At 43.0% G+C, this 26,369-nt stretch overlaps 1 protein-coding gene across 2 annotated transcripts; it reads right to left on the bottom strand.

Moving 5' to 3' along the window:
• Nucleotides 1–27: 27 nt before the first annotated feature.
• On the bottom strand, nt 28–25,894 carry LOC106562158 (uncharacterized). Of its 2 annotated transcripts, XM_014126844.3 has the most exons (14): nt 25,699–25,894; nt 16,371–16,507; nt 16,169–16,268; nt 15,759–15,844; nt 8,604–8,775; nt 7,159–7,338; nt 6,021–6,143; nt 5,562–5,659; nt 5,295–5,337; nt 5,031–5,124; nt 4,636–4,759; nt 4,198–4,359; nt 3,771–3,974; nt 28–3,631 (listed from the first exon to the last, which is right to left on the bottom strand). In XM_014126844.3, exons 2-14 carry the CDS (start codon nt 16,503–16,505, stop codon nt 2,858–2,860), a joined length of 2,295 nt encoding a protein of 764 aa, XP_013982319.2. In that variant the 5' UTR covers nt 16,506–16,507; nt 25,699–25,894; the 3' UTR covers nt 28–2,857. The 2 variants fall into 2 exon arrangements, with proteins under 2 accessions (XP_013982319.2, XP_013982354.2); XM_014126879.3 differs by lacking the exon at nt 4,198–4,359.
• Between the last annotated feature and the right edge of the window lie 475 nt (nt 25,895–26,369).

Raw genomic sequence — 26,369 nt, 5'->3', positions numbered from 1 at the left:
AGATAAACACCAAACAAATCCAAATCGTAATTTCAGAAAAACTTTTATTTTTATTAAGAACAAGGAAATCATAAGTTGAAATACGTTCTGCGAGATATAAGATAAAGAGTAGCCTCTGATAAAACAGCTGAGAAACCAACAGGATAGGTCCAGTAACATCACAAGAGGCAGATTATGTGGAAGTGAAGATGCAGGAATGAGTTGCAATCTATTATAACTCAGTGAATTCAGCTGATTTGAAATCCTACTTATTAGTTGAAAAATATCACATGTAAAAACTCATTGGGGGGGGGGGGTGTCCTTACACAGGCAGGGATCATTCAATAAAGGCACACATTTTTCTTTGTTTTGAAATAGACATCTTTCCTATTCATTTCACTTTGATTCAGCTCCTGAATTGAGACCCTGATAGTACCCGTGACTAAAGATAGGCGTCAGCGCTGAAACGGTTAATCTCTCCAACCACAAACAGTACACGTTACCGTGCAAACATATCAACAGAACACTACCCTAAAGGGCACCCTGTACTCTTTGACCAGCGCCAATAGGGCGTTGGTCAAACGTGTGCACTATATAGGGCATCACTTGCCATTCAGGACAGTCTAAAATCTATTGGTTGTGAATGAGGCAAATAAGGATGCCTGATTTAGAGTAGTAGAGGTACATTCAGGAAGGTGCAATGTTCTGAACGTTGCAAACAGGAGTGTCTTGTACCCGGCTAACAAACTATTTCTATCAGTACGTTGCACCGTACTGAACACAGCCCTGGGGTAAGCCAGCACAAACCCAGTCAGACATATCTACGAAGCATGTATAAAACCACCAGACAGAACACAGTGGGAACCACAGCAGCCGAATGTGGCAGAACGTGAGCGCCACCAAGTGGCGACTTCCATTTTCAACCCACATCTGAAAATGGTACAACAGGGCCAAGACAGGCTATATACACTATACCTAATGCTGCAGCTCAATGACACCTACTCTGGCTCCCTCTGCTGTTGCATCATATCCAGAATACATTCAAGCAGAAAACTACCAGAACTAACATGGCTGTGTAATATTCTGTACATCAGTTCCGTGGCGTCATAATACGCCTTTAAACACTTTGGGGGATCCAAAATACAGTAGCAACAGACCTAATGGAACCCATCCACAAGAATAGCAGCGGTTGGAAGAACGGGCATTTCCGCTACAAGCACATGGTGAGCATCTCAATAGTATAGAGTGGCATCCTCTCCTCGTCTCCTGCACTGATCTGGAAGTGGAGAGGTGAAAGCAAAATCCCCTGGTAGGTTTCTGCCATATTGCCTTCACTTACCCCTAGTTTTCAGATCAGTGCAGGTTAAGGAGAGAAAGCCGCTCCACCAGGTGTCATACGCTGTAGCTCCTATTCAAGACCCTATTCAAGTCAATGACTAATTGTGTCTACGTTTTACATCAAAACAGTTGTATTGACACGATCTGCCAAGGCTAGAACAGGTTTCCTTCCATACAGAGGAAAACACCTTTACAGTCAATGCAACTGGCTCGAACCATCTCATAAACACTGGGGAGCACCAGCCAATCCCTTAACCCGGGTCATACTCATTCGTACACAGCGGAGTGTTTTTTTATTGAACAAGTTTAGGTAGTCCGTTTGGTGCCTAGTGAATATGGCCCTAGTTAAGGTTCTATACATTGACCTATAACCATGGTACATCAATAGCCCATTTGATGCATTCTGCTTCACATTTTTGGTTCAATGTACCCTCTACTAGTGAATCAACACTCAATGACAGCATACAATTCACATGGAAACAACTGAATTTGGGTTGCAAATATTTTTCTCCCAATAGTGAAAGTTGTCATTTTACAAATGTTTATATAAAAAATATCGATGGTACATAGTTACTTCAAAATTCTGGTATAATCTAGTTATTGTAATACATATTTTATCCAATTGCAATTAAACATGCTATTAATTATATTATAAATCACCATCTTAAATTATACATGGGAAAGACAATTATGATATCAGAAATGTTTTATTTTATTGCTAAATTAAGATGAATAACATCCGAATGTTTTCTTCCTATTCAAAATACAGTTTATGGATGTATTCACTAAATATAGTATTAATATGCATGTGCTTGAGTACGTGCCGTGCAACCTAAAGGTCACGATTGACGTTCATTCACAGCTTTTCTAAAGGCGCATCGGAAAAGATAATCTCATCACTCCAAGAGAAGATAGCGAGAAAACTGAAGGCATTTTTTGGAAAGTTTCCTTCCTTAATACGAGTTCCATATTGTCATAAAAAAAAAAAAACTGGTCTTCGAAAGCTAATGGGTCTGCTGGCTTTCATTGGAACAGAACTTCAATTACTTTTTAATAAAATAACTCCTGCCAGAACGATGAACTAAAGAGGTGCCTTTCGACCCAAACTACTTAAATATTGTAACTAGTACAAACATAACAGCGGCACCTCAAGACTAGTATGGGAGCAGGCTATAGGAGAACATGGACCTGGGCTTGATAGTGAAAATCTTTGAGTGACAATCACATTCAAAGCACAACAGGCCTGTTAAACTCAATATCAGTCAGTTCCTAAAGAACAAGGCAGTAAAAACAAGATTACAATGACATGTGAACAACATTAAAAGACTTCACATTGACTTATTACAACAGCGAGTATTGCGTTTTCCTGTACAAATACTTTTTTTGTCGTTTTCTGTAAAAAAAAAAAAATGAACTACCTAAAGTAAACGCATCTAAACATCATACTGAGATAATACAAGTAAACTTTGGACCCCTTACAAACCCTAAAACCAGACAGAAAACATCACTGTGTGTGTGTTGTGCATGCCTTCTGGTGTGTTCAGATCTTGCCGTGTCGTTTCCCTCTGGCTTTATTTGGAGTCTGGACCGGTCTGCTCTTCCTTCTCAATGCCCTCTGGTCAATCACTGGTGGCTGCTCCCCTTCCTCCTCAGCCCAACTCTTCTCTACAGCCTCTTCCTCCTCCTCTGTAGTTGTAGCTTTCTCCTCCTCTTCCACTGTGACCTCTGGCTGCTCCCTGTCCTGCTCCTCGGGCTCGATGACCACTCTGTTCAGTCTCTTAGATTTACGTTTAGGCGCCGCCGGGCCACTGCCGCCAACTCTCCTCCAAAGGGCCTGACCCTTGCCTCCCTCGTCTGAGCTCTCACTTCCCTCCTCGAACTCCTCTGTAGTCGTAGCATTCTCCATCTCCTCTACCCCTTTATTTTCGTCATTCGCGACCAGGACCTCTTCCTTCGCCGCCGCCGCCTCCTCTTCTTCCTCCTCCTCCTCCTCCTCTTCTTCCTCTGCAGGAGGCTGGGTCTCTCCTTCCTCCAGAGGCTGGTAGGACAGGTCTGCTACCCCAACCTGGACCACTGTTTCCTGGCTACTGCTGTCCACCTCAATGACCTCCACGGATTTCTCCTTTACCTCTGGTTCCTCCACTGCGCTCTCCCCCGCCGCCTCCTTTTCTCTCTTTACCTCCTCTCCTTCCATGGGTGAGGGGGCCTCCTCTGGAGCGGAGGCTGACTCTTTTACTAATGGGAGAGGAGCCTCCTCCTTCTCCACAGCTTCAGACAACACCTCTGTAGTAGCAGCTCCTGTGGCGTCAGTGTCCTGCACCGTAGAGGACAAAAAGAGAAGAATTTGCATTTGTTTAAAACGTATTCTCAAATTCCCTTTCTAATACATACTGAAGAAAGAAATATGTCCACAGTACAAATCCACTGCTTTCTCCGCCTTTTCCTCCTTCTACCTCCTCTCTTTCTTCCACGGGTGTAGCCTCCTCACTCGCAGCCCCAGAGAGTGAGGGCTCTGCTGGGGATGGTTCTGCAGGCGAGGGGGCCTCCTCTGAAACAGACGCTGGTTCTTCTACTAACGTGAGAGGGTCCTCCTCCAGTTCCTCCTCCACAGCTTCAGCCAACCCCTCTGGCGCCACAGGAGCTGCTTCTAACATGTCCTGCAGAGGACAAAAAAAAGACAGAAAAACGTGCATTTGTTAAAAACTACCCAATTCCCTTTCTAGAAAGAAACATGTCCACGGTACAAAAAAAAAGAAGCTTTCCAACAATGAAATGCTCCCATCGTCTCATCTGTGAACCCCTTGCTCCAATAATGGCCCCATCCCACACATTTCCAACTGTCTTACAAGGTTAATCCTCCTGAGGAATTGAACCACATACTTCAGCCTCGATGGACTCTTCCTCCTCCTCCATTTCCACGTCTTCCTCTGTCGTTCTGTTCTCCAGCACAGCCTCTCCCTCCACCCCATCCTTTACCTCCTCTCTCTGGTCATCAGTCAGTTCTCCGTTCATCTTGACTATCTGTTTTTCCCATGTCTGAATCTGTTATTCAATGTGTTTTTATGGGATAATAGAATTAAAGCCAATCAGTGTGGTCTGAAATGAGACCCTAGTCACTATATAAGTGCACTACTTTTGGCCAGGGGCCAAAGGGAATAGGGTGCCATTTGACACAACAAGTGTGACAATCTATGAGTGACTGGTTATTCTCTAACAGTAACCATAGTAACACAACGATGACAAGCAAAACAGAACAGCCAAATGATCCGTTGTTTTCTAATGCTGTATTCATATATTGACCCCCCCATATCTTCTCACCTGAGCTTTGGTTGTCTTCTCCTCCTCCGGGGCCACAGCAGCCTCTGCCTCTCCGGACTCATCCCCCTCTCTTCCTTCCGCCTCCACATCCGTGTTGGTGGGCTCGGACTTTGCACCCTCCAATCTAAAACGCACAATAGACCAGTGGTATTATTATAATTTAGAGACAAAAAGGAAGCTTTCATACTTGAAAACCATATATAGGTTGGGTTACAACCTGAAAGAAAAGGTCACATTTCTGTGTTGAAAATACTATGGGTATGAGTCTATTGATTGACAGATGCCTGACAAGTAAAATAGTCACTGAATTTATGAGAATTAAGGAGCTGTATACATTGAATTCTACACGTTTACATTAATATAAGTTTCTATTTCACTGAAACTCCTTGTCTAACCTGTTCATCTTCAGAGGCTGGCTCTCCTCCGTGGAGTTCTCTGTCTCTTCTCTGCCACGCTTCTTATGTCCACTACTCCTGCTACGTGTTGACACTGGTGTGCCATCCAGGGATAGAAAAAGAGTAGCCATTTTCATTCCAATGTGTAGTCACACACACAAAAAAAATACAATTCTCTCTATTCAGAAAATCTCAAAATTGTTCTTATTGGTTATTTATTTCAGGACTCCATGGAGATCCTGAAGACTTCTCTGAGCTACTTACCTTCTATTAACTTCAGGGGAGTATTTACCACCAAAACATCCTCCTATAAAACAAGATATCAAGACCAAAATCAACTCCTCATTACTTGATTATATTGTCCCTACACTACAGAACTGAGGTTTGAAGATATTCTTAAAGTATAAACAAATACATCCAAAGGGCTGTTCGAGGAGACGAGAGACCCAAGAAGAGAAAGCATAGCAAAGGAGATAAAAAAAAGAGAAAGACAAGAGACCAAGTTGGATAGAGCGAGAGCCAGAGACGTACGGTGATGTCCAGAAAGTTGTCCTCCTCCATGCCGACGTCTGTGTGGTCCAGGGAGGCTGCTCGTTGCTCTCCGTTAGAAGTCACCGCGTGGAGCACCGCTTTATGGGAATCAGCACAACAATCATAAGTCAATTAGCTACCAGTCATGTGAGTCTGACCACTGTCTGTCTGATGTCACCGAGTCCCCAGCCCACATTACAGTGGAGCTAATCTGGGTCTCCTGCTATCATCCTGCTATGGTCCCGATGGATTAGCTGGGTTGTATTCAGTGAGGTCGCAGATAGAAATGTGGATGGTTAGAAAGGTGATGAATAGAGCTGTCATCGTGATTCGCTACTCCATACGACAAATTTCTATCTGAAGGTACTGTAACTTTACATCTTCCTGAACAGGCCGTCGGTGTTAGATCATGGTGTTGAAAAGTGTATCCCTGTATACCTCCTGCTACTGTGCCAGTACCTTTCAGTGCTAGGGCTTTCATCTTGCTGGCCACGTTCTCTCTCTGGTAGGGTCCTCCCACTCCCTCTACCACCCACAGCAGATCCTGGTCAGCTGGGTACCGACACAGGTACTGGCCACACACTGCAGGTCAGGGAGAGATGATACACTTTGATTGACCAATTTATTTTGGGGATGGAAAGTTGTACAGCTCTAGAGTGTTGTGGAGAAATACTACCACCCTTTATACCTGGTTAGAGAGAGACTACTACCACTACCCTTTATACCTGGATAGAGACGACTACTACTACTACCCTTTATACCTGGTTAGAGACGACTACTACTACTACCCTTTATACCTGGTTAGAGACGACTACTACTACTACCCTTTATACCTGGTTAGAGAGAGACTACTACCACTACCCTTTATACCTGGATAGAGACGACTACTACTACTACCCTTTATACCTGGTTAGAGACGACTACTACTACTACCCTTTATACCTGGTTAGAGAAAAAGAGCACTACCACTACCCTTTATACCTGGTTAGAGAAAGAGAGTAATACTACTACTACCACCCTTCATACCTGGTCAGAGAGTAATACTACTACTACCACCCTTTATACATGGTTAGAGAGGGTACTACAACTACCCTTTATAAATGGTCAGAGAGAGACTACAACTACCCTTTATACATGGTCAGAGAGAGGGTAATATTACTAACCTTTATACATGGTTAAAGAAAGAGAGCAATACTATTACCCTTTATACATGGTTAGAGAGAGAGGGTACAACTACTAACCTTTATACATGGTTAGAGAAAGAGTAATACTACTACCACCCTTTATACATGGTTAGCGAGAGAGGGTACTACTACTACCACCCTTTATACATGGTTAGCGAGAGAGGGTACTACTACTACCACCCTTTATACATGGTTAGCGAGAGAGGGTACTACTACTACCACCCTTTATACATGGTTAGAGAGAGAGGGTACTACTACTACCCTTTATACCTGGTTAGAGAGTAATACTACTACCAACCTTTATACATGGTTAGAGAGAGACTACAACTACTACCCTTTATAGATCGTTAGCGAGAGAGGGTACTACTAACCTTTATACATGGTTAGAGAAAGAGAGTACTACTACCACCAACCTTTATACATGGTTAGAGAGAGAGGGTACTTCAGGCCAAGCTGGTCGTCTTTGAAAGAGTCCACAAAGTCCTCCAGCATCTGCAGGCCATGGCCGTTTCCACGGTGACACTTCCTGACAAATATGGAGTCCATGACAGGAAGCTGATAGCGCTGGGTCACAAAGTTATTACACAAGCTGTCTGGAGAGTGAGAGGAAGAGAGATTTACTGTTAGTTCATGTCTGTAAGGTATGCTATAATTGATTGATACGTTATTGATTGTCATATAAAACACAGGATAATCAAACAAGATACACTGCAAGAGATCAAAACTGAAGTCTACTTTTTCAAAAAGCTGGGATCTTTTAATGTTGACTGTAATATACTTTCTCGGTTTTACAAATCTTTTGAGAGTATTTTAACTTGTTGTATTGTTTGTTGGTTTGGCAATGTCAGCCAGATAAATATGCTGAGAAGGATTATCACCACAGCAAGCAAGGTACTTGGAGTCAAACAGACAGGCCTGGATAAGATCTTTAAGGTCAGGGCCCTCCCCAAGGCTAACAAAATCATTTTAGACCCAAGCCACCCCCTGTACCCGGACATTTAACATTTACATTTACATTTAAGTCATTTAGCAGACGCTCTTATCCAGAGCGACTTACAAAATGGTGCATTCACCTTATGATATCCAGTGGAACAACCACTTTACAATAGTGCATCTAAATCATTTTAACTACTCCCCTCGGCAGGAAAAACAGAACTAGACAATCATTTGGGCAAGGTGTGATATCCCTCCTAAATAGCTCGGGCTAATGTTCCTATCGACCCAGGAAAGCCAGCAGGCTCGTCTCTTTTTATTGGTATGTAACTGTTATGAAAGTTGTATTGTCAAATTTGTTTTGTATTTAAACGTGTACATGTCACTGCAACAAAAATGTCCCCATGGGGACGATAAAGTCAGTAAAGTGAAGTCTGAATTCTTAATACATTGCTAGAACACTTCTCTGATTAGAGAACATTAAAGTCAAACAAAAGTGGAAAAACATCTGGTGAGCTGCCCGTCTCAATGTGGATCTAATGAAAACGTTGGACAAATTAATTCCAGCTCATCTGTTGTACTACGATGTCCTGCTCTGCAGTGGTCCGGAGTCTTCACTGAGCAACACTAAAACAGTTTAACACAGGGAACGATACTTTGTACCAATAATACTGAACATTGTGATGGGTTCTGACTTATAAAAACGGAACAATTTAAACTAGGTGCTACTATGTTTTTGGTATACTATAAAGTCTATATGTTGGCCATTATAGAAATTATCTTCAGGAGATTGAAGCTAACGAATAGCCTTGTGTAAGTTGGGGTACTGTCCAGTCTCCACTAACTAGCTAACGTCACCGGTCAAATAAGAGCGGTTTTGGTTTAAACAAAACCTTGACAGTTTGACCAGACAGAGACCGCTCACCTTTGGGTTTGACTGAGTAGAACCCGACAGCGTTTCCGTCCTTCCAGAGGAGCTTGGCGAAGTCATGCTGGCCGTGGCACAGGAAGGGCACCTCAGGTTTGTCCATCTCACCCACGCGGTACACGATACGGTTCAGAATGTACAGGACGATCCGCTCACCAAGACTCCTCGTCTGGGGTGGGGACACAGAGACAGAATGACACTTAACAAAAAGGTAGCACACACACACCTCTCTCCAGGAGTTTTCAACAGCAACACAATGCACAAACTTTCCTCACTGCTCAATCTACATACACTGTAGTAGGACACAAGATTCAGAAGGGACTTGGTTCAGTACATGGCATCGTCGTCTTTCACCTCCCACTAAAATGGCCCTGAACAGTGTACTGCTCCTAGTTTCATCTCTCTCTCTCTCTCTCTCTCAGGGTTAAGACAGCATTGTCTATCGAGGATGATTTGACAGCCATTGTCGACGGTGACGACATCGTGATGTGACAGACAATAGCCTAGCCTATTTGAACTTGACTGGCAACTTTAAGTAAAGAGCGGAGTTGGGCAGTGCACAGCAGGATAATGCCGAGGGGCCTATTCCTTTGCAATAGCCTGCATAACATATATTATAAACCATTTACAGAATGAACACGAACAATGTAGACAGAGCCGAGAGATTCACCAGAGCAAAATGTCAAGTCAGGATTATTTTTTTTTTGCCTCCCTTGACTAAATCGGATGATCTGGGCCTAAAAGCCAAAGACAATTTTGTTTTATAGCAGACACACACGGCCTAATTGTTATTAAAGCCTACCTTCCTCTTTTCTCTCCATTTGATAGGAGGATGACTTGACATATTAAGCTTCTCTTTCAGGTTTTATGCACCCTGGATTTCTCTCGCCGTGCCATTTCATGATTAAACAATTACATTCATCTAACAATGTAAATAGGCTAAAAGTTCTGTTGCTTTTGAATAACCTTAAAACATGGTAGACCTAAGGTAATAATGAGCGAGATAGAAAAATCAAACAAGTAGCTCAAACCAACCTTACAGTTGAGCAAAGTTTAGGCTTTTATGAGAAAAGAAAATCCTCTGTGCTGTCACGAAACCAAAACAGCCAAAAGCATAGACTAATCCTACTGAAATATCATAAAGAGACCTGATAGTTATGAGTATTTCCCATATATTACAAGAGTTTGTCAAATGTTTTTAGTTAATTATTTTTTCTTTAAACATTGGGCTGGCCACATTGTCTAATGGGCGATTTTATAAAGTATAGAATCACGCTAGAACAAAAGTAGATTTTGCCCAACCCTAGTGTGTGTGTGTGTGTGTGTTTCTCTATTGTTCCATACTAATCAGAACAAGTTGCAGGGCAAAGCCAGGCAGAGAGCCATGAGTTTGTTTTGACTGGTGTCTTTGTGCTCGGTCCTCTAAACACACACACACACACACACACACACACACACACACACACACCAGAAATGCAGTGCTCGGCATTCTGTCCAAAAAAAAAAAAAACATTATGCATCTGATGGGGTAGATAAACATGCCATGGGTAATGTGTGTGGGCCACCCATCATATTGTTGTAGTATCCTGTGTAGGGCTGAACCCAAGTACAGTCGTGGCCAAAAGTTGAGAATAACACAAATGTTAATTTTTACAGTCTGCTGCCTCAGTTTGTATGATGGCAATTTGCATATACTCCAGAATGTTATGAAGAGTGATCAGATGAATTGCAAAGTCCCTTTCTGCCATGCAAATGAACTGAACCACCAAAAAAACATTTCCACTGCATTTCATCCCTGCCACAAAAGGACCAGCTGACATGTCAGTGATTCTCTCGTTAACACAGGTGTGAGTGTTGACGAGGACAAGGCTGGAGATCACTCGGTCATGCTGATTGAGTTCGAATAACAGACTGGAAGCCACTTCTCTCCAGGAAAAACATCAGGGACAGACTGATATTCTGCAAAAGGTACAGGGATTGGACTGCTGAGGACAGGGGTAAAGTCCTTTTCTCTGATGAATCCTCTTTCCGATTGTTTGGGGCATCCGGAAAAAAGCTTGTCCGGAGAAGACAAGATGAGCGCTACCATCAGTCCTGTGTCATGCCAACAGTAAAGCATCCTGAGACCATTCATATGTGGGGTTGCTTCTCAGCCAAGGGAGTGGGCTCACTCACAATTTTGCCTAAGAACACAGCCATGAATAAAGAATAGTACCAACACATCCTCCGAGAGCAACTTCTCCCAACCATCCAGGAACTGTTTGGTGACAAACAATGCCTTTCCAGCATGATGGAGCACCTTGCAATAAGGCAAAAGTGATAACTAAGTGGCTCGGAGAACAAAACATCAACATTTTGGGTCCATGGCCAGGAAACTCCAGACCTTAATCCCATTGAGAACTTGTGGTCAATCCTCAAGAGGCGGGTGGACAAATAAAAACCCACAAATTCTGACAAACTCCAAGCATTGATTATGCAAGAATGGGCTGCCATAAGTCAGGATGTGGCCCAGAAGTTAATTGACAGCATGCCAGGGCGGATTGCAGAGGTCTTGAAAAAGAAGGGTCAACACTGCAAATATTGACTCTTTGCATCAACGTCATGTAATTGTCAATAAAAGCCTTTGACACTTATGAAATGCTTGTAATTATACTTCAGTATTCCGTAGTAACATCTGACAAAAATATCTAAAAGACACAGAAGCAGCAAACTTTGTGGAAATTAATATTTGTGTCATTCAAAACCTTTGGCCATGACTGTAGTTGACTGGTCGACAGGCTGTTGGTCAACTGATACATTTTTTTTTAAGCAGTAGCATGCACACACACAGTTGAAGTCAGAAGTTTACATACACCTTAGCCAAATGTATTTAAACTCAGTTTCACAATTCCTGACATTTAATCCTAGTAAAAATTCCCTGTCTTAGGTCAGTTCGGATCACCATGTTATTTTAAGAATATGAAATGTCAGAATAATAGTAGAGAGAATGATTTATTTCAGCTTTTAATTCTTTCATCACATTCCTAGTGGTTCAGAAGTTTACATACACTCAATTAGTATTTGGTAGCATTGCCTTTAAATTGTTTAACTTGGGTCAAACGTTTCAGGTAGCCTTCCACAAGCTTCCCACAATAAATTGGGTGAATTTTGGCCCATTCCTCCTGACAGAGCTTGTGTAACTGAGTCAGGTTTGTCGGCCTCCTTGCTCACACATGCTTTTTCAGTTCTGCCCACAAATATTCTATAGGATTGAGGTCAGGGCTTTGTGATGGCTACTCCAATACCTTGACTTTGTTGTCCTTAAGCCATTTTTCCGCAACTTTGGAAGTATACTTGGGTTCATTGTCCATTTGGAAGACCCATTTGCGACCAAGCTTTAACTTCCTGACTGATGTCTTGAGATGTTGCTTCAATATATCCACAATTTTCCTCCCTCATGATGCCATCTATTTTGTGAAGTGCACCAGTCCCTCCTGCAGCAAAGCATCCCCACAACATGATGCTGCCACTCCCATGCTTCACGGTTGGGATGGTGTTTTTCAGCTTGCAAGCCTCCCCCTTTTTACTCCAAACATAACGATGTTCATTATGGCCAAACAGTTCTGTTTAATCAGACCAGAGGACATTTCTCCAAAAAGTACGATCTTTGTCCCCATGTGCAGTTGCAAACCGTAGTCTGGCTTTTTTAATGGCGGTTTTGGAGCAGTGTCTTCTTCCTTGCTGAGCGGCCTTTCAGGTTATGTCGATATAGGACTCGTTTTACTGTGGATATAGATACTTTTGTGCCCGTTTCCTTCAGCATCTTCACAAGGTCCTTTGCTGTTGTTCTGGGATTGATTTGCACTTTTCGCACCAAAGTACGTTCATCTCTAGGAGACAGAATGCGTCTCCTTCCTGAGCGGTATGACGGCTGTGTGGTCCCATGGTGTTTATACTTGCGTACTATTGTTTGTGCAGATGAACATGGTACTTTCAGGCATTTGGAAATTGCTCCCAAGGATGAACCAGACCTTTTTTTCCTGAGGTCTTGGCTGATTTCTTTTGATTTTCCCATGATGTCAAGCAAAGAGGCACCGAGTTTGAAGGTAGGCCTTGAAATACATCCACAGGTAACCTCCAATTGACTCAAATTATGTCAATTAGCCTATCAGAAGCTACTAAAGCCATGACATAATTTTCTGGAATTTTCCAAGCTGTTTAAACGCACAGTCAACTTAGTGTATGTAAACTTCTGACCCACTGGAATTGTTATACAGTGAATTATAAGTGAAATAATCTGTCTGTAAACAATTGTTGGAAAAAACACTTGTGTCATGCACAAAGTAGATGTCCTAACTGACTTGCCAAAACTATCGTTTGTTAACAAGACATTTGTGGAGTGGTTGAAAAACGAGTTTTAATGATGCCAACCTAAGTGTATGTAAACGTCCGACTTCAACTGAACACACACTCAGTCAAAGGTTTGGACACCTACTCATTCAAGGGTTTTTCTTTATTTTTACTATTTTCTACATTGTAGAATAATAGTGAAGACATTAAAAATATGAACACACTTATGGATTCACGTAGTAACCAAAAAAAGGGTTAAACAAATAAAAAATATATATTTTAGATTCTTCAAAGAAGCCACCTTTTGCCTTGACAGCCTTACACACTCTTGGCATTCTCTCAACCAGCTTCATGAGGTAGTCACCTGGAATGCATTTCAATTAAAAGGTGTGCCTTGTTAAAACGTTCACTGCACCTCAGATTGCTCAGAGTTCAAGTAACAGGCACATCTCAACATCAACTGTTCAGAGGAGACGTGAATCAAGCCTTCATGGTCGAATTGCTGCAAAGAAACCTTGACTAAAAAGGCACCAAAAATAATTAGAGACTTGCTTGAGCCGAGAAATGGAAATCTGTCCTTTGGTCTGATGAGTCCAAATTGGAGATTTTTGGTTCCAACCGCTGAGTCTCAAAATTGAGGTCAGATGCATCCGGTTTCCATAGAAACTTCTCAAGGATGATCAACAACTTGCTTGGATTCCACCTAGTGGTAAATTCAATTGATTGGACATGATTTGGAAAGACACCTGTCTATATTAGGTCCCACAGTTGACAGTGCACGTCAGAGCAAAAATCAAGCCATGAGGTTGAAGGAATTGTCAGTAGAGCTCTGAGATGAGATTGTGTCAAGGCATAAATCTGGGAAAGGGTACAAAAACATTTCTGCAGCATTGAAGGTCCACAAAAACACAGTGGCCCCCATCATTCTTAAATGGAAGAAGTTTGAAACCACCAAGACTCTTCTCAGAGCTGGCTGTCCAGACAAACTGAGCAATCAGGGGAGAAGGGTCTTGGTCATGGAGATGACCAAGATCCTGATGGTCACGCTGACAGAGCTCCAGAGTTCCTCTGTGGAGATGGTTGTCCTTCTGGAAGGATCTCCCATCTGCAGCACTCCACCAATCAGGCCTTTATGGTAGAGGCCAGATGAAAGCCAGTCCTCAGTAAAAAGACACATGACAGCCCGCTTGGAGTTTGCCAAAAGACACCTAAAGGACTCAGACCATGAGAAACAAGATTATCTGGTCTGATGAAACCAAGATTGAACTCTTTGGCCTGAATGCCAAGTTTCACGTCTGGAGGAAACCTGGCACCATTCCTACAGTGAAGCATGGTGGTGGCAGCATCATGCTGTGGGGATGTTTTTGGCGGCAGGGACTGGGAGACTAGTCAGGATCGAGGGAAAAATGAACAGAGCAAAGTACAGAGAGATCCTTGATGAATACCTGCACCAGAGCACTCAGGACCTCAGACTGGGGCAAAGGTTCACCTTCCAACAGGACAATGACCACAAGCACACAGCAAAGACAATGCAGGAGTGGCTTCGGGACAAATCTCCAAATGTCCTAGAGTGGCCCAGCCAGAGCCCGGACCTGAACCCAATCAAACCTCTGAAGAGACCTGAAAATAGCTGTGCAGCAACACTCCCCGTCCAACCTGACAGAGCTTGAGAGGAAATGCAGAAAAGAACGGGAGAAACTCCCCAAATACAGGTGTGCCTAGCTTGTAGTGTCATACCCAAGAAGACTCAAGGCTGTAATCGCTGCAAAAAGGTGCATCTACAAATTACTGAGTAATGGGTCTGAATAATTAATTAAATTTGATATTTTTTGGGCAAACATTTCTAAAAACCTGTTTTTGGCTTGTCATTATGGGGTATTGTGTGTACATGGATGAGGGGAAAAAAAATCAATGTTACCCATTTTAGAATAAGACTAACGTAAGAAAATGTAGAAGAAGTCAAGGGGCCTGAATACCTTCCGAATGCACTGTACGACCTTGTCAATGTAGTCATCGTCTTTTGTTTGGAGCGCTCCTGTCAATTAATTAACGACGCGCACATGATTATGGATAGAAGTAGGCCTATAGGTTACCTGGCCTGCATATAAAATGTGCTTATTTGGGGATCTGACAGTATTTTGGATTGGCTTAACGCACCACCACTAATGAGCTGTGGAGCTTCTCAAAGTAATGTTTTCTTCCCATCAAACTAAGTCTGTTTTACATCCATTGAGAATGACAATAGCTCCTCAATGTATTTGAAAAATCTCTCCAGTTCTCTCCCTTTCGATAACCACTCAGCGTGAAAGGGAAAAATGTCATGCTCTGATCCAGTGAAAACGTCATAAAAAAAAAGGCCTACCTGATGATTTCGTATCCCTTGCGCAAATAGCCTACAGCTGTGTCTGTCCCAAGCTCACTGGCACAGGAAACTGAATTTTGTTATTTGTCTTCTGGTTATCGTGATCTCTGGCTCCCTTTTGAGTCATTTGTGTCTTATTTAATCAAACAGTGCACTTAAAGCACCAGGCAATCTCAATACATAGGCCTATAGTTGATTTTATTAAAAACACATAGGGTGGGTCTATATAAAGGAAAAATTCACGTTTAAAAATGTAGACCAATTGATTGGGCAGACGACTTTTGGTCGACCGAGGTTTTTTTTGTCGGGGACAGCCCTAATCCCGTGTGTCCTCTCATATTGTGTCAGATTCAGAGCTTCTCCTTACACCAGACAAAACCAATATCCTACCTCTACAGAGTGTGTTTGTGTGTTTCAATGTGCTAGCTTTACATTCATCTTGGGTTGTAGTGTGCGTGTACCTTGACCAGGCCAGTTCTGGAGGGGTCTGAGGTTCTGAGGATGTCCTCTACTGACCACCACTGTCCTGCCAGGTACAGAGCTACCGCTGGAGAGGGAGACATTGAGAATAGAATTCGATGAGTATGACCATGTGATTAGAATCCAAACTTAGGCTGTAGGAAATATAAACCCCCAGACCATAACCTAAACTCTAGTAGATCTGAAGGGATCGGATGTGTGTATGCTGGTCATTTCAAACAAAAACAGCTTACACCTACAGTATCTATGTGGTGGAAACTATCAGCGTACACTCTGTCAAAGGATAGGGACAGGGGGGCTCGGGATGGGTTTTCAGACTGTGCTGGGGCTGTGTGTGTGTGTGTGTGTGTGTGGGGGGGGGGGGGGGGGGGGTGTATAGCATTGTGTGTACCTGTGAGCTGATCATCTGGGGAGAACAGGGCCATAACCTTGTGCTTCAGGTCTCCTCCATAGATGGGAACAAAACCAACGTTACACAGACTGATACTGATCTGAGAGGGGGAGAGAGAAAGAGTGACATGGTGTTAGAGTTGACTAAACTAACTGTGTGTGTGTGTGTGTGTGTGTGTGTGTATACACATACACACACATACCTTTCTGTGGCTGGGCAGGGTAAAGCTCTCGGTCTTGTCGGGTCTGACGTATCGTAGCTGGGTCATGTAGCCCTCTGCTGCCTGCTCCTCCTCCTCTTGCCTCACTGAATCCAACACGTCCACAGGGAACTCCATCCCTACAGGGCAAAGGTCAGGAGTCACAGGGTCACTCATCATGCCAAATAAAATATACAATGTCTGGTCCCATTGATGAACGCACTGGGAATGGATTAAACAAACCAAACTTTACACCTGTATTCTGTCTTCCCCTAGGCCCAACGTAAAACCACCTCTTCATATCCAAAATAAACCCAAAGCAATGAAAATGGAGTCACACAAAGTATAAAGTGCTGAAACACTAACTCTGTGGCTCAGTCATCAGACAAGGCCTGCACAATAAGAGCCATGCTATTCTGAACTTACCATGACGTCAATTGTTATTTTATTCGTCACATGCTTCGCAAACAGGTGTAGACTAACAGTGAAATGCTTACTTCAGTGACACACTTCCAATGCTGCCCTCCCTTGAAGGACGAAACATCCCACCTATGTATAGAACCCTCAACATGGACTACAATAGAGAACAGGCTACTTCTATCTGGCCACTACACAACCAACCACATGCACCCTGAAGAGGACGGAGGAAAAACACTGACATTTTGTCAGCAAATTAATTGTACTATTTATAGTATCTAGAAATGACAGTCACCACGGTCTTATTGCAGAAAGGTCCCTCACATGAGAATTATTAATATGAAGGAGATCAAGACTATATGTTATAGATGAATAGTCAGCTATTGAATTAAGGGACAAACAAAAGAACATTCAAATCAGATATGGAAATTGAAAACAAATGGGTCCATTGTGCTAAATGTTATGAGGCAATATTTTTCCTTCAGGATAGGTTAGATAGAACACACTGAACAGTCTACGAACAAGAGAGAGGGTGTGTGTGTGCACGCTTTCTACCAATGCTGTTTCACCGGTTTCCTATTAGACACTGGAAGGACAAAGTCCACCGGAGGAGACTTTACAGTAGGGCTCTGGGCCTGTTCCGTGAGCCGAAGCAGACACACACATCAGCACTAATGAAAACCAGTTCATGTCAGTGACGCAGGCCCGTTGCCAGTTTCACCCAGTTCACAGACTGACCTCTCTCACACACAGTTCTGTGTTACTGTCACAACTCAGAGACACACACGCGCACACCAGAGGCTTTCAAGGGGTGCAGACACGACCACACAAATTTAACGCAGGTGTGTACAGGTAAACACTCTCGGACGCACGTACACTAGCCTACACACACAGGTTCCCTCCCGTCCCAGAAAGTTGGCAGTAGTCCCAGCCATCCAGAGATTTTCTGTGGCTATCTGTCACCCGCGATCTGTGTCAGCCTCACACTACCAGGACGACACAGAAAAAGAGGACAGAAGACTGAGAACTAAAGGAGGAGTCACACAACCAACAGGCTACTATGATTCCACTCATTACGCAAAGCGGCAGACGCAATTAAAACTCAGTCCGATCAAGAATATAAGCTTTCTGAGTTTTGATCAACTTGGGGTGTAATATTTTTAGATGTTGACCCGTAATTGATTGTGTGTGTGTGTGTGTGTGTGTGTGCCACATTTATCCTTTTTTCCCCCTCAAATTAGAAAAAAAAGAGAGGTCCGGACCTTGGGGTCCTCATGTAATTGCAGCCCTTATGACATGTTAGTTACTTTGGGTGAGTGTGTTTCCCTATAGGCATCCCTCAACTTGAGGCAGCCCCCTACTGCCTTTCTTGCAGCTAGCACTACAACTGTGCTCCCCCTCTAGCCCTTACATGCTGACCACAACGCTCGCGTTGCAAAATACATTTACACATACATGTTATTCAATCATTGCACGGGTCAGCCAGCGTCTGCGTGGCCAGAAGCTAAAATAGAACTTGGTTCTATTTGTGACGCTCCACGCGCTGCAAGTCCAGCCTCTCCCATCTCCTCATTGGTTTTTAGGAACATATACCCACGTGGGTGATTGAAAGATGAACTGAGGTCCACACTTCAGTCGGTTGTGGTAATGCACCTTAAAGTTGGTTGCCAACCGCCATATAAAGTCCAAAATAAGAAGATGAAGCCTGAAGGAAAGAGGAGAGATGACTAGAAACAAATTGTCAGAGTAGAAGCCCTTGTGCATTTCAGGTAAAATAACAACCCAATGTTTCTATCCCAAGACAAATGAGCTAGCAACAGCAAAGCTAGCTGGCTAAATTGCCATAAATGTGTAATGCTTTTCGACCTGTCCCCAAATTAATATAATTAGTTCAGAGTTTGTTTTGATATTTTAACCTGTGTGTCCTGATGTGGGTGGACAAAATCAACTTACGTGCGGCCTGGTCAGCATGTTAGCCCTTTTCTGGACCAGAATGATTTGGTTCCAACTGGTTTCAGGCGAACATGTTTGGGTTGGGCTGGCACGGGTCACTACTGCCTACAACCTCGGGGGCTCAGCACCCCGCCTACATGGGGCAGCAGGCAGCCTAGTGGTTAGAGCGCTGGGCCAGAAAGTTTGCTGGATCAAATCCCCGAGCTGGGGATAAACATCTGTAAAGATAAAAATCTGTAATTCTGCCCCTGAACAAGGCCCACTGTTCCCCGGTAGGCCGTCATTGTAACTAAGAATTTGTTCTTAACTGACTTGCCAAGTTAAATAAAAAATATAATCCAGGTTTGGGGTAGGTCTCTTTTGCACAGACACACACATCAACCCTCTCCCAACATCAGAAACAGACACTCTCTGAATCGCCCCCCCACCCGCAGAACTTTACCATGGCATTCCAGAGCTTTGCTCTGCTTTCCATTAGGCCAGGGCGGGGGTGTGGTGTTACAAAACCTGCCCTGTTCCCTGCTGACATTTTGTGCTGCTCCTGTGAACCATTTCTGGTTGCTCCCATGTTACACGCTACTGTCACACTGGGGAAATTGGAGATAATAAGCAGGGGGATATAATCTCAGCGTAACTATAGTAGGTTCTTCATTTCTGAATAGTTTGAGGAAAACCTACTGCTGTTATTGCTTGGAAATTGAGAAGTCTGTGTTTAAGTGATCTTATGTAGTGCGTCTATGTGCAGTGGAGATGTGAATTCAAGTTAAACTTCCATCTCTACTAAACACCTCTCTCTGCAACTGGATCCTGAACTTCCTGACGGGCTGCCCCCATGTGGTAAGGGTAGGTAACAACTAAATCTTTTCAGAAATTTTCCATGGGAAGTTAAGAACGGGAATTTTGCTTAAATTCATCAAGAAAGGTTAGCTTATAACAGTGAGCCTTTTTTGTGAGACACACAAGGCAATTCTAGGTCTTGCGGGATGTTTTGGTTAAACTATCCCCAATTCAATGGAATTGAAACCCTCTGCATGCACAGTGCATTCTTCCATCACATGTACAGCTGATTCTCAAGATCTTGCACACTAAATTAAATGCTATTGAGCCCACACTATTACACTGTCTGAGCCAAGGACTACATGCTTTCTGGTAAGTTTTGATTACAATACTGGGTGGGGTTAATATATTTTATATGACTGCTTGTTAACTAGTAAATAGTAGCCTACAGCAAAGTCTGTTTAACCCATTTCTAACAATTTCTGCTAGTTAGTTTTTGCTACCATGTGGGTTTTAGCTTGCTTGAGCCTGCTAACTGAGCAGTGTTAATTCACCTGTTTCCATACACGTTTCATTTAAAAACATTTCTTACAAAAGGAGATGTTTAATCTAACTGCTTAACTATTTATCTGTACATGGAACTGCATTTGTTTTTACTAATCTTTACAGGAAAATGTCACGGGCACTATCTGATGTGTGGAGACATTTCACTGCAGCTAATGTAGAAGGAAAAGCTGTGTACATTTGCAAATACTGTGCCAAATCATGTGTGAAGAATGCAACAAAGATGCAGAATCATCTGGGCAAGTCCATAAAGTTCCCTAAGCGCTCACAACAAGCAACCTCTGACAAAAGTCCCTCTACTTCTATTTGAGGTGAAAATGATGAATAAGACACCTTATCAATAGCAACAGCTCATGGTCCTCCTGGAATCAAACGTTTTTTTGACTCAATAGAGGAACGTAGTCAGATAAATGCTGATGAATGTCTTGCTCGAGCTGTGTATGCAACCTCTGATGCTCACAGGCAATGTGCATTGGAAGAGATTTCTGAATGGTCTTTGCCCAACATACACCCCTCCAACCAGACATCCTTTATCTACTAATTTGCTGGATGCAGAGTTCAACAGAGTTCATGTGAAGGTCAAGCAAATCATGTAAAAAGCAGACTGTATTGCAATCATCTCTGATGGGTGGTCAAACGTTCATGGGCAAGGAATAATTAACTACATCTCCACCCCTCAACTAGTATTCTACAAGAGCACAGACAAGGGACAACAGACACACCGGTCTCTACATTGCAGATCAGCTGAAGGCAGTCATCAATGACCTTGGACCACAGAAGGTACAGTTGAAGTCGAAAGTTTACATACACCTTAGCCAAATACGTTTAATCTCAGTTTCACAATTCCTGACATTTAATCCTAGTAAGAATTCCCTGTCTTAGGTCAGTTAGGATGACCACTTTATTAAGAATGTGAAATGTCAGAACAATAGTAGAGAGAATGATATTTCAGCTTTTACTTGTTTCATTACATTCCCAGTGGGTCAGAAGTTTACATACACTCAATTAGTATTTGGTAGCATTGTCTTTCAATTGTTTAACTTGGGTCAAACGTTTCAGGTAGCCTTCCACAAGCTTCCCACAATAAGTTGGGTGAATTTTGACCCATTCCTCCTGACAGAGCTGGTGTAACTGAGTCAGGTTTGTAGCCCTCCTTGCTCGCACACACTTTCAGTTCTGCCCACAAATTTTCTATAGGCTTGAGGTCAGGGCTTTGTGATGGCCTCTCCAATACCTTGACTTGGCTGTCCTTAAGCCATTTTGCTGCAACTTTGGAAGTATGCTTGGGGTCATTGTCCATTTGGAAGACCCAACTGCAACCAAGCTTTAACTTCCTGACTGATGTCTGGAGAGGTTGCTTCAATATATCCACATAATTTTCCTCCCTCATGATGCCATCTATTTTGTGAAGTGCACCAGTCCCTCCTGCAGCAAAGCACCCCCACAACATGATGCTGCCACCCCCGTGCTTCACGGTTGGGATGGTGTTTTTTGGCTTGCAAGCCTCCCCCTTTTTCATCCAAACATAACGATGTTCATTATGGCCAAACAGTTCTATTTTTGTTTCATCAGACCAGAGGACATTTCTCCAAAACGTACAATCTTTGTCCCCATGTGCAGTTGCAAACTGTAGTCTGGCTTTTGTAATGGCGGTTTTGGAGCACTGGCTTCTTCCTTGCTGAACGGCCTTTCAGGTTATGTCGATATAGGACTAATTTTACTGTGGATATAGATACTTTTGTACCCGTTTCCTCCAGCATCGTCACAAGGTCCTTTGCTGTTGTTCTGGGATTGATTTGCACGTTTCGCACCAAAGTACGTTCATCTCTAGGAGACAGAACACGTCTCCTTCCTGAGCGTTATGACGGCTGTGTGGTCCCATGGTGTTTATACTTGCGTAATATTGTTTGTACAGATGAACGTGGTACCTTCAGGCGTTTGGAAATTGCTCCCAAAGATGAACCTGACTGGTCTTGGTTGATTTCTTTTGATTTTCCCATGATGTCAAGCAAAGAGGCACTGAGTTTGAAGGTAGGCCTTGAAATACATCCACAGGTACACCTCCAATTGACTCAAATGATGTCAATTAGCCTATCAGAAGCTTCTAAAGCCATGACATCATTTTCTGGAATTTTCCAAGCTGTTTAAAGGCACAGTCAACTTAGTGTATCAACTTCTGACCCACTGGAATTGTGATACAGTGAATTAAGTGAAATAATCTGTCTGTGAAGAATTGTTGGAAATTTTACTTGTGCATTGCACAAAGTAGATGTCCTAATCGACTTGCCAAAACTACAGTTTGTTAACAAGAAAGTTGTGAAGTGGTTGAAAAACAATTTTTAATTATTCCAACCTAAGTGTATGTAAACTTCCAACTTCAACTGTACATGTTGGACACCAAGTATGCTGGAAAAAGCATCCTGTCTGGTGCAGAGATCAACAAGGCCTATGGTGTCATCACTACAGTGTCTCGCCACCTTGGCCTGGATGAGGGCAAGGTTCTTGGCAGTCTGGTGAAGTACACTTCCAAGCAAGGGCTTTGGGATGGAGATGCAATATGGCAGTCGTGCTAACATAGCTCATCAGCCACCTGGTGCAAGGGACTTCGTGGCTCCGAGGCTCTTTCCCCTGTTGCCTCCATCATCCTCCAAATCCCACCAACATCAGCCAACTCGGAGTGCAACTGGTTCTTGTTTTGGAACACACACACCAAAGCACGCAACAGACTGACAAATACAAGGGTTGAAAAATTGGGGGCCATCTGGGCAAACTTGAGGCTTTTTGAGCCTGACAAGCCATCCTCAACAAGGTTGGAAAGTGACAGTGAAGATGAGGCCTCAGAGTGTTCAAGAGGTGAACATTGACGAGGTCCAGGGAGATGACATGGAAGCCTGAGGAAGACAACCAAAGCTTTAGTTTCTAGACTGTCATTTAACAGATGCATGTTGAAAACATTTTGGGAGATGTGATGGATCATTGGGGGATCATTCAATTTTCCATTTTGTTGTTCAGTGAAATCATCCCATGTGAGGAGTCAACTCATTCAATTAAAGTTCAATTCGTAACTAAATCGTTTTTTTATTACTTATTTTGGAAGGATGTCATCATTTGCAATTATGTCTACTTATGATAAGGTAAAAGGTTTGTTTCTGTCTCCATATGATATGGTAAATATATTCAATGCAAAAAACATCTACATTTAAATGGTGTTAATATTAATTCCCATATATTCCCACCTTTGAATATAAAAAAGTGCAACACAAATAACACATCCGCCATGCTGATCCTCAACACAGGTGCCCCTCGGGGGTGTGTGCTCAGTCCCTTCCTGTACTCCCTGTTCACTCATGGCCAGGCACAACTCCAACACCATCATTAAGTTCGCTGATGACAACAGTGGTAGGCCTGATCACCGACTTTGATGAGGCAGCCTATAGGGAGGAGGTCAGAGACTTGGCAGTGTGGTGCCAGGACAACAACCTCTCCCTCAATGTGATCAAGACAAAGGATACGATTGTGGACTACAGGAAAAGGAGGACCGAGCACGCCCCCATTCTCGTCAACGGGGCTGTAGTGGAGCAGGTTGAGAGCGTCATGTTCATTGGTGTTCACATCACCAACAAACTATCATTGTCCAAGCACAACAAGACAGTCGTGAAGAGGGCACAACAAAATCTTTTCCCCCTCAGGAGACTGAAAATATTTGGCATGGGTCCCCAGATCCTCAAAAAGTTCAACAGCTGCACCATCAAAAGCATCCTGACTGGTTGCGTCATTGCCAGGTATAGCAACTGCTTGGCCTCCGACCGCAAGGCACTACAGAGGTTAGTGCGTACGACCCAGTACATCTATGGGGCCAAGCTTCCTGCCATCCTGGACCTCTATACCAGGTGGTGTCAGAGAAGGCCCCAAAAAATTGTCCAAGACTCCAGCCACCCTAGTCATAGACTGTTCTCTACGGCTACCGCACGGCAAACGGTACCGGAGCGCCAAGTCTAGGTCCAAAAGGCTTCTCAACTTCTTCTCCCAAGCCAATAGACTCCTGAACAGCTAATCAAATGACTACCCAGACTATTTACATTGCCTGCCCCCCCCCCCCCCTCCCTCTTTTATGCTGCTGCTATTCTGTTTATTTATGCATAGTCACTTTAACTCTACCTACATGTACATATTACCTCGACCAACCGGTGCCCCCGCACATTGACTCTGTACCGGTACCCCTTGTATATAGCCTCACTATTGTTATTTTACTGCTGCTCTTTAATTGTTACTTTTATTTCTTACTTATCACATATTTTTCTTAACTGCATTATTTCATTAAGGGCTTGTAAGTAAGTATTTCACTGTAAGGTCTACCCCTGTTGTATTCGGCGCATGTTACAAATACTATTTTATTTGACAAAGGCCAAAAGAGCTCCGCACTAATTGCACTAAAAACATTCTAATCCAGATTGACCATCAAACAACCAAATAGAAACAAAAGCACAACGTATACCTATCCAACGCACACACAGTAAATACCTGATGTAGTTAACTCTCGACTGCACGTTTGTGTGCATGCCAGGCTGTGCACTTGTGTGTAGCATATGTTACATAACACTGGTCTATAGGGGCAGAGCAGGAAACAGACACCCAGTCGGGGCATCAGAGCTTGCTCATAGGTACATATAGAATGTGTGATGTCACACAGCAGATGTAGCCCTATAGCCACCACACACACATTTAATAGTGTGTGCACTCAGATACCAATGATACCAATAGCGAAGTGTAAAATCTTGAACAGTTTTGCTTGTTTTAACACACGTTATAGAAACATTGTTTTGCTTGCTGTAACATAATGGATTGCTTTCCTTACATACCCTCACACATCCCCTCTCTCTGGGAGATGTATATATAAAAACACACCTCTCTGAAGTTGCATAACATTCCTTATCCAGACCTTCACTCTGTGTTAACGTTTCTAAGTAGCCTAGCCCTATCTGGTGGCAATAATGTGAAACGTCAGAAGAGGGACGCATCTCCTATACTATAATTTTGCCTTGGTGAACGAGAAGAGTACAATACACACGCACATCAACTTTACGATCTCTCGTAGGTTATAGGAGAGGCGTGGCAGCGTTAGGGCCGAGTCAGCAAAAACGTGCCACTATGTAGGCCTATCGAAGTTCATCAAACAAACACAATGCGACATGCAATTAGATCTAGTAACACAGGTGAACGAACAATAACTTCGGCCCTAATCTTCTGTGAATCCCCGATTTCCCACAGCACGTCACCCGATACTTAAGATTCAATTTCCAAATTCCTTACAGTGCTCTTGGATGCCGTCACTTGTGAAAACACCGGCCCTATCCAAACATATCCATCCAACACAGTCCTAAATTAAAAAAAAAACCACCCCATACGTACATTTAAAATTCGAAAATGGTAGCTGTTCTCAGTGAGTCATTCTGTAATCCTGTCTAAAGTGATGCTTCCCCTCATCAGCAGGGCCGAAGCAGTGGCCACACCAACCATCTCACATCAGCGCGTTTCGGGACTCCAAACACTCCCGCAACAATCTTCAAATATCTCCAATTTAAACTACATTGTGTTGTTCGTGAAATAATCGGAAATGTACCTTAATCCTGCTGATGACACGTAGGCAGTTTCTTTTACTTCTATTGCACCAACTATACGGTTTATTCCTTGAATGTTTTTTTTAAACCCACGAACGCCTAGGTTGCTAATAGCTTGTAGCCTGCGCAACAGTGCGTACGCTCCCCATGATGCGCGCGTTCCGTTCTTTGGCTGCTGGGTCAGAGAGAATGTGCAATGCAAACATACCCAACCAGGGACCACAATACGACTGATGTCTCAAATATTTATTTAAAACATTATAAGAGCAAAGTGCAAGATTGTTTTTTTTTTATATAGTGGCCTATATCCTCTAAATTCTTTCCAAGTTAGAACTTGATTTGCACTGTTTCTCTGATATCATAAAAGCATTTATTTGAAGTTATCCTAGACTAGGCTACATATTAATATATTCACAACATGTGTGTGTGATACTGGTGCTTTACAATTACAGAGATGATATGAAAAGATCTGATGTGATTGGTCGAAATACCAATTAGTGGAGAAAAAAAGATCAGAATTGGGCTGCCTGTGTAGACGCAGCCGTTGAACAGTAGATGGAGTCAAATCATTGAGAAATGCTTCTCTTTTCAGCCCAGCAACAAGAGTGGGCATAGTAGGCTGTGTTTACACAGCCAGACAGATCACATCAGATCTTTTCAAGTCAAAACTCTT

Source organism: Salmo salar, chromosome 01 (genome assembly GCF_965601325.2).
Source record: "Salmo salar chromosome 01, fSalSal1, whole genome shotgun sequence".
In the NCBI taxonomy this organism is placed as follows: Eukaryota; Metazoa; Chordata; class Actinopteri; order Salmoniformes; family Salmonidae; genus Salmo; species Salmo salar.
This window is presented reverse-complemented; position numbering and strand designations above follow the sequence as displayed.

Excerpts from the sequence above, each read along its gene's own strand:
- LOC106562158 (XM_014126844.3), bottom strand. The coding sequence starts at position 16,505 with ATGGAGTTCCCTGTGGACGTGTTGGATTCAGTGAGGCAAGAGGAGGAG. Across the intron at positions 7,339-8,603 it reads CTACTCAGTCAAACCCAAAG|ACAGCTTGTGTAATAACTTT; the intron begins GTGAGCGGTCTC and ends CTCACTCTCCAG. Across the intron at positions 5,125-5,294 it reads TCCCCTGAAGTTAATAGAAG|TGTCAACACGTAGCAGGAGT; the intron begins GTAAGTAGCTCA and ends ATGGCACACCAG.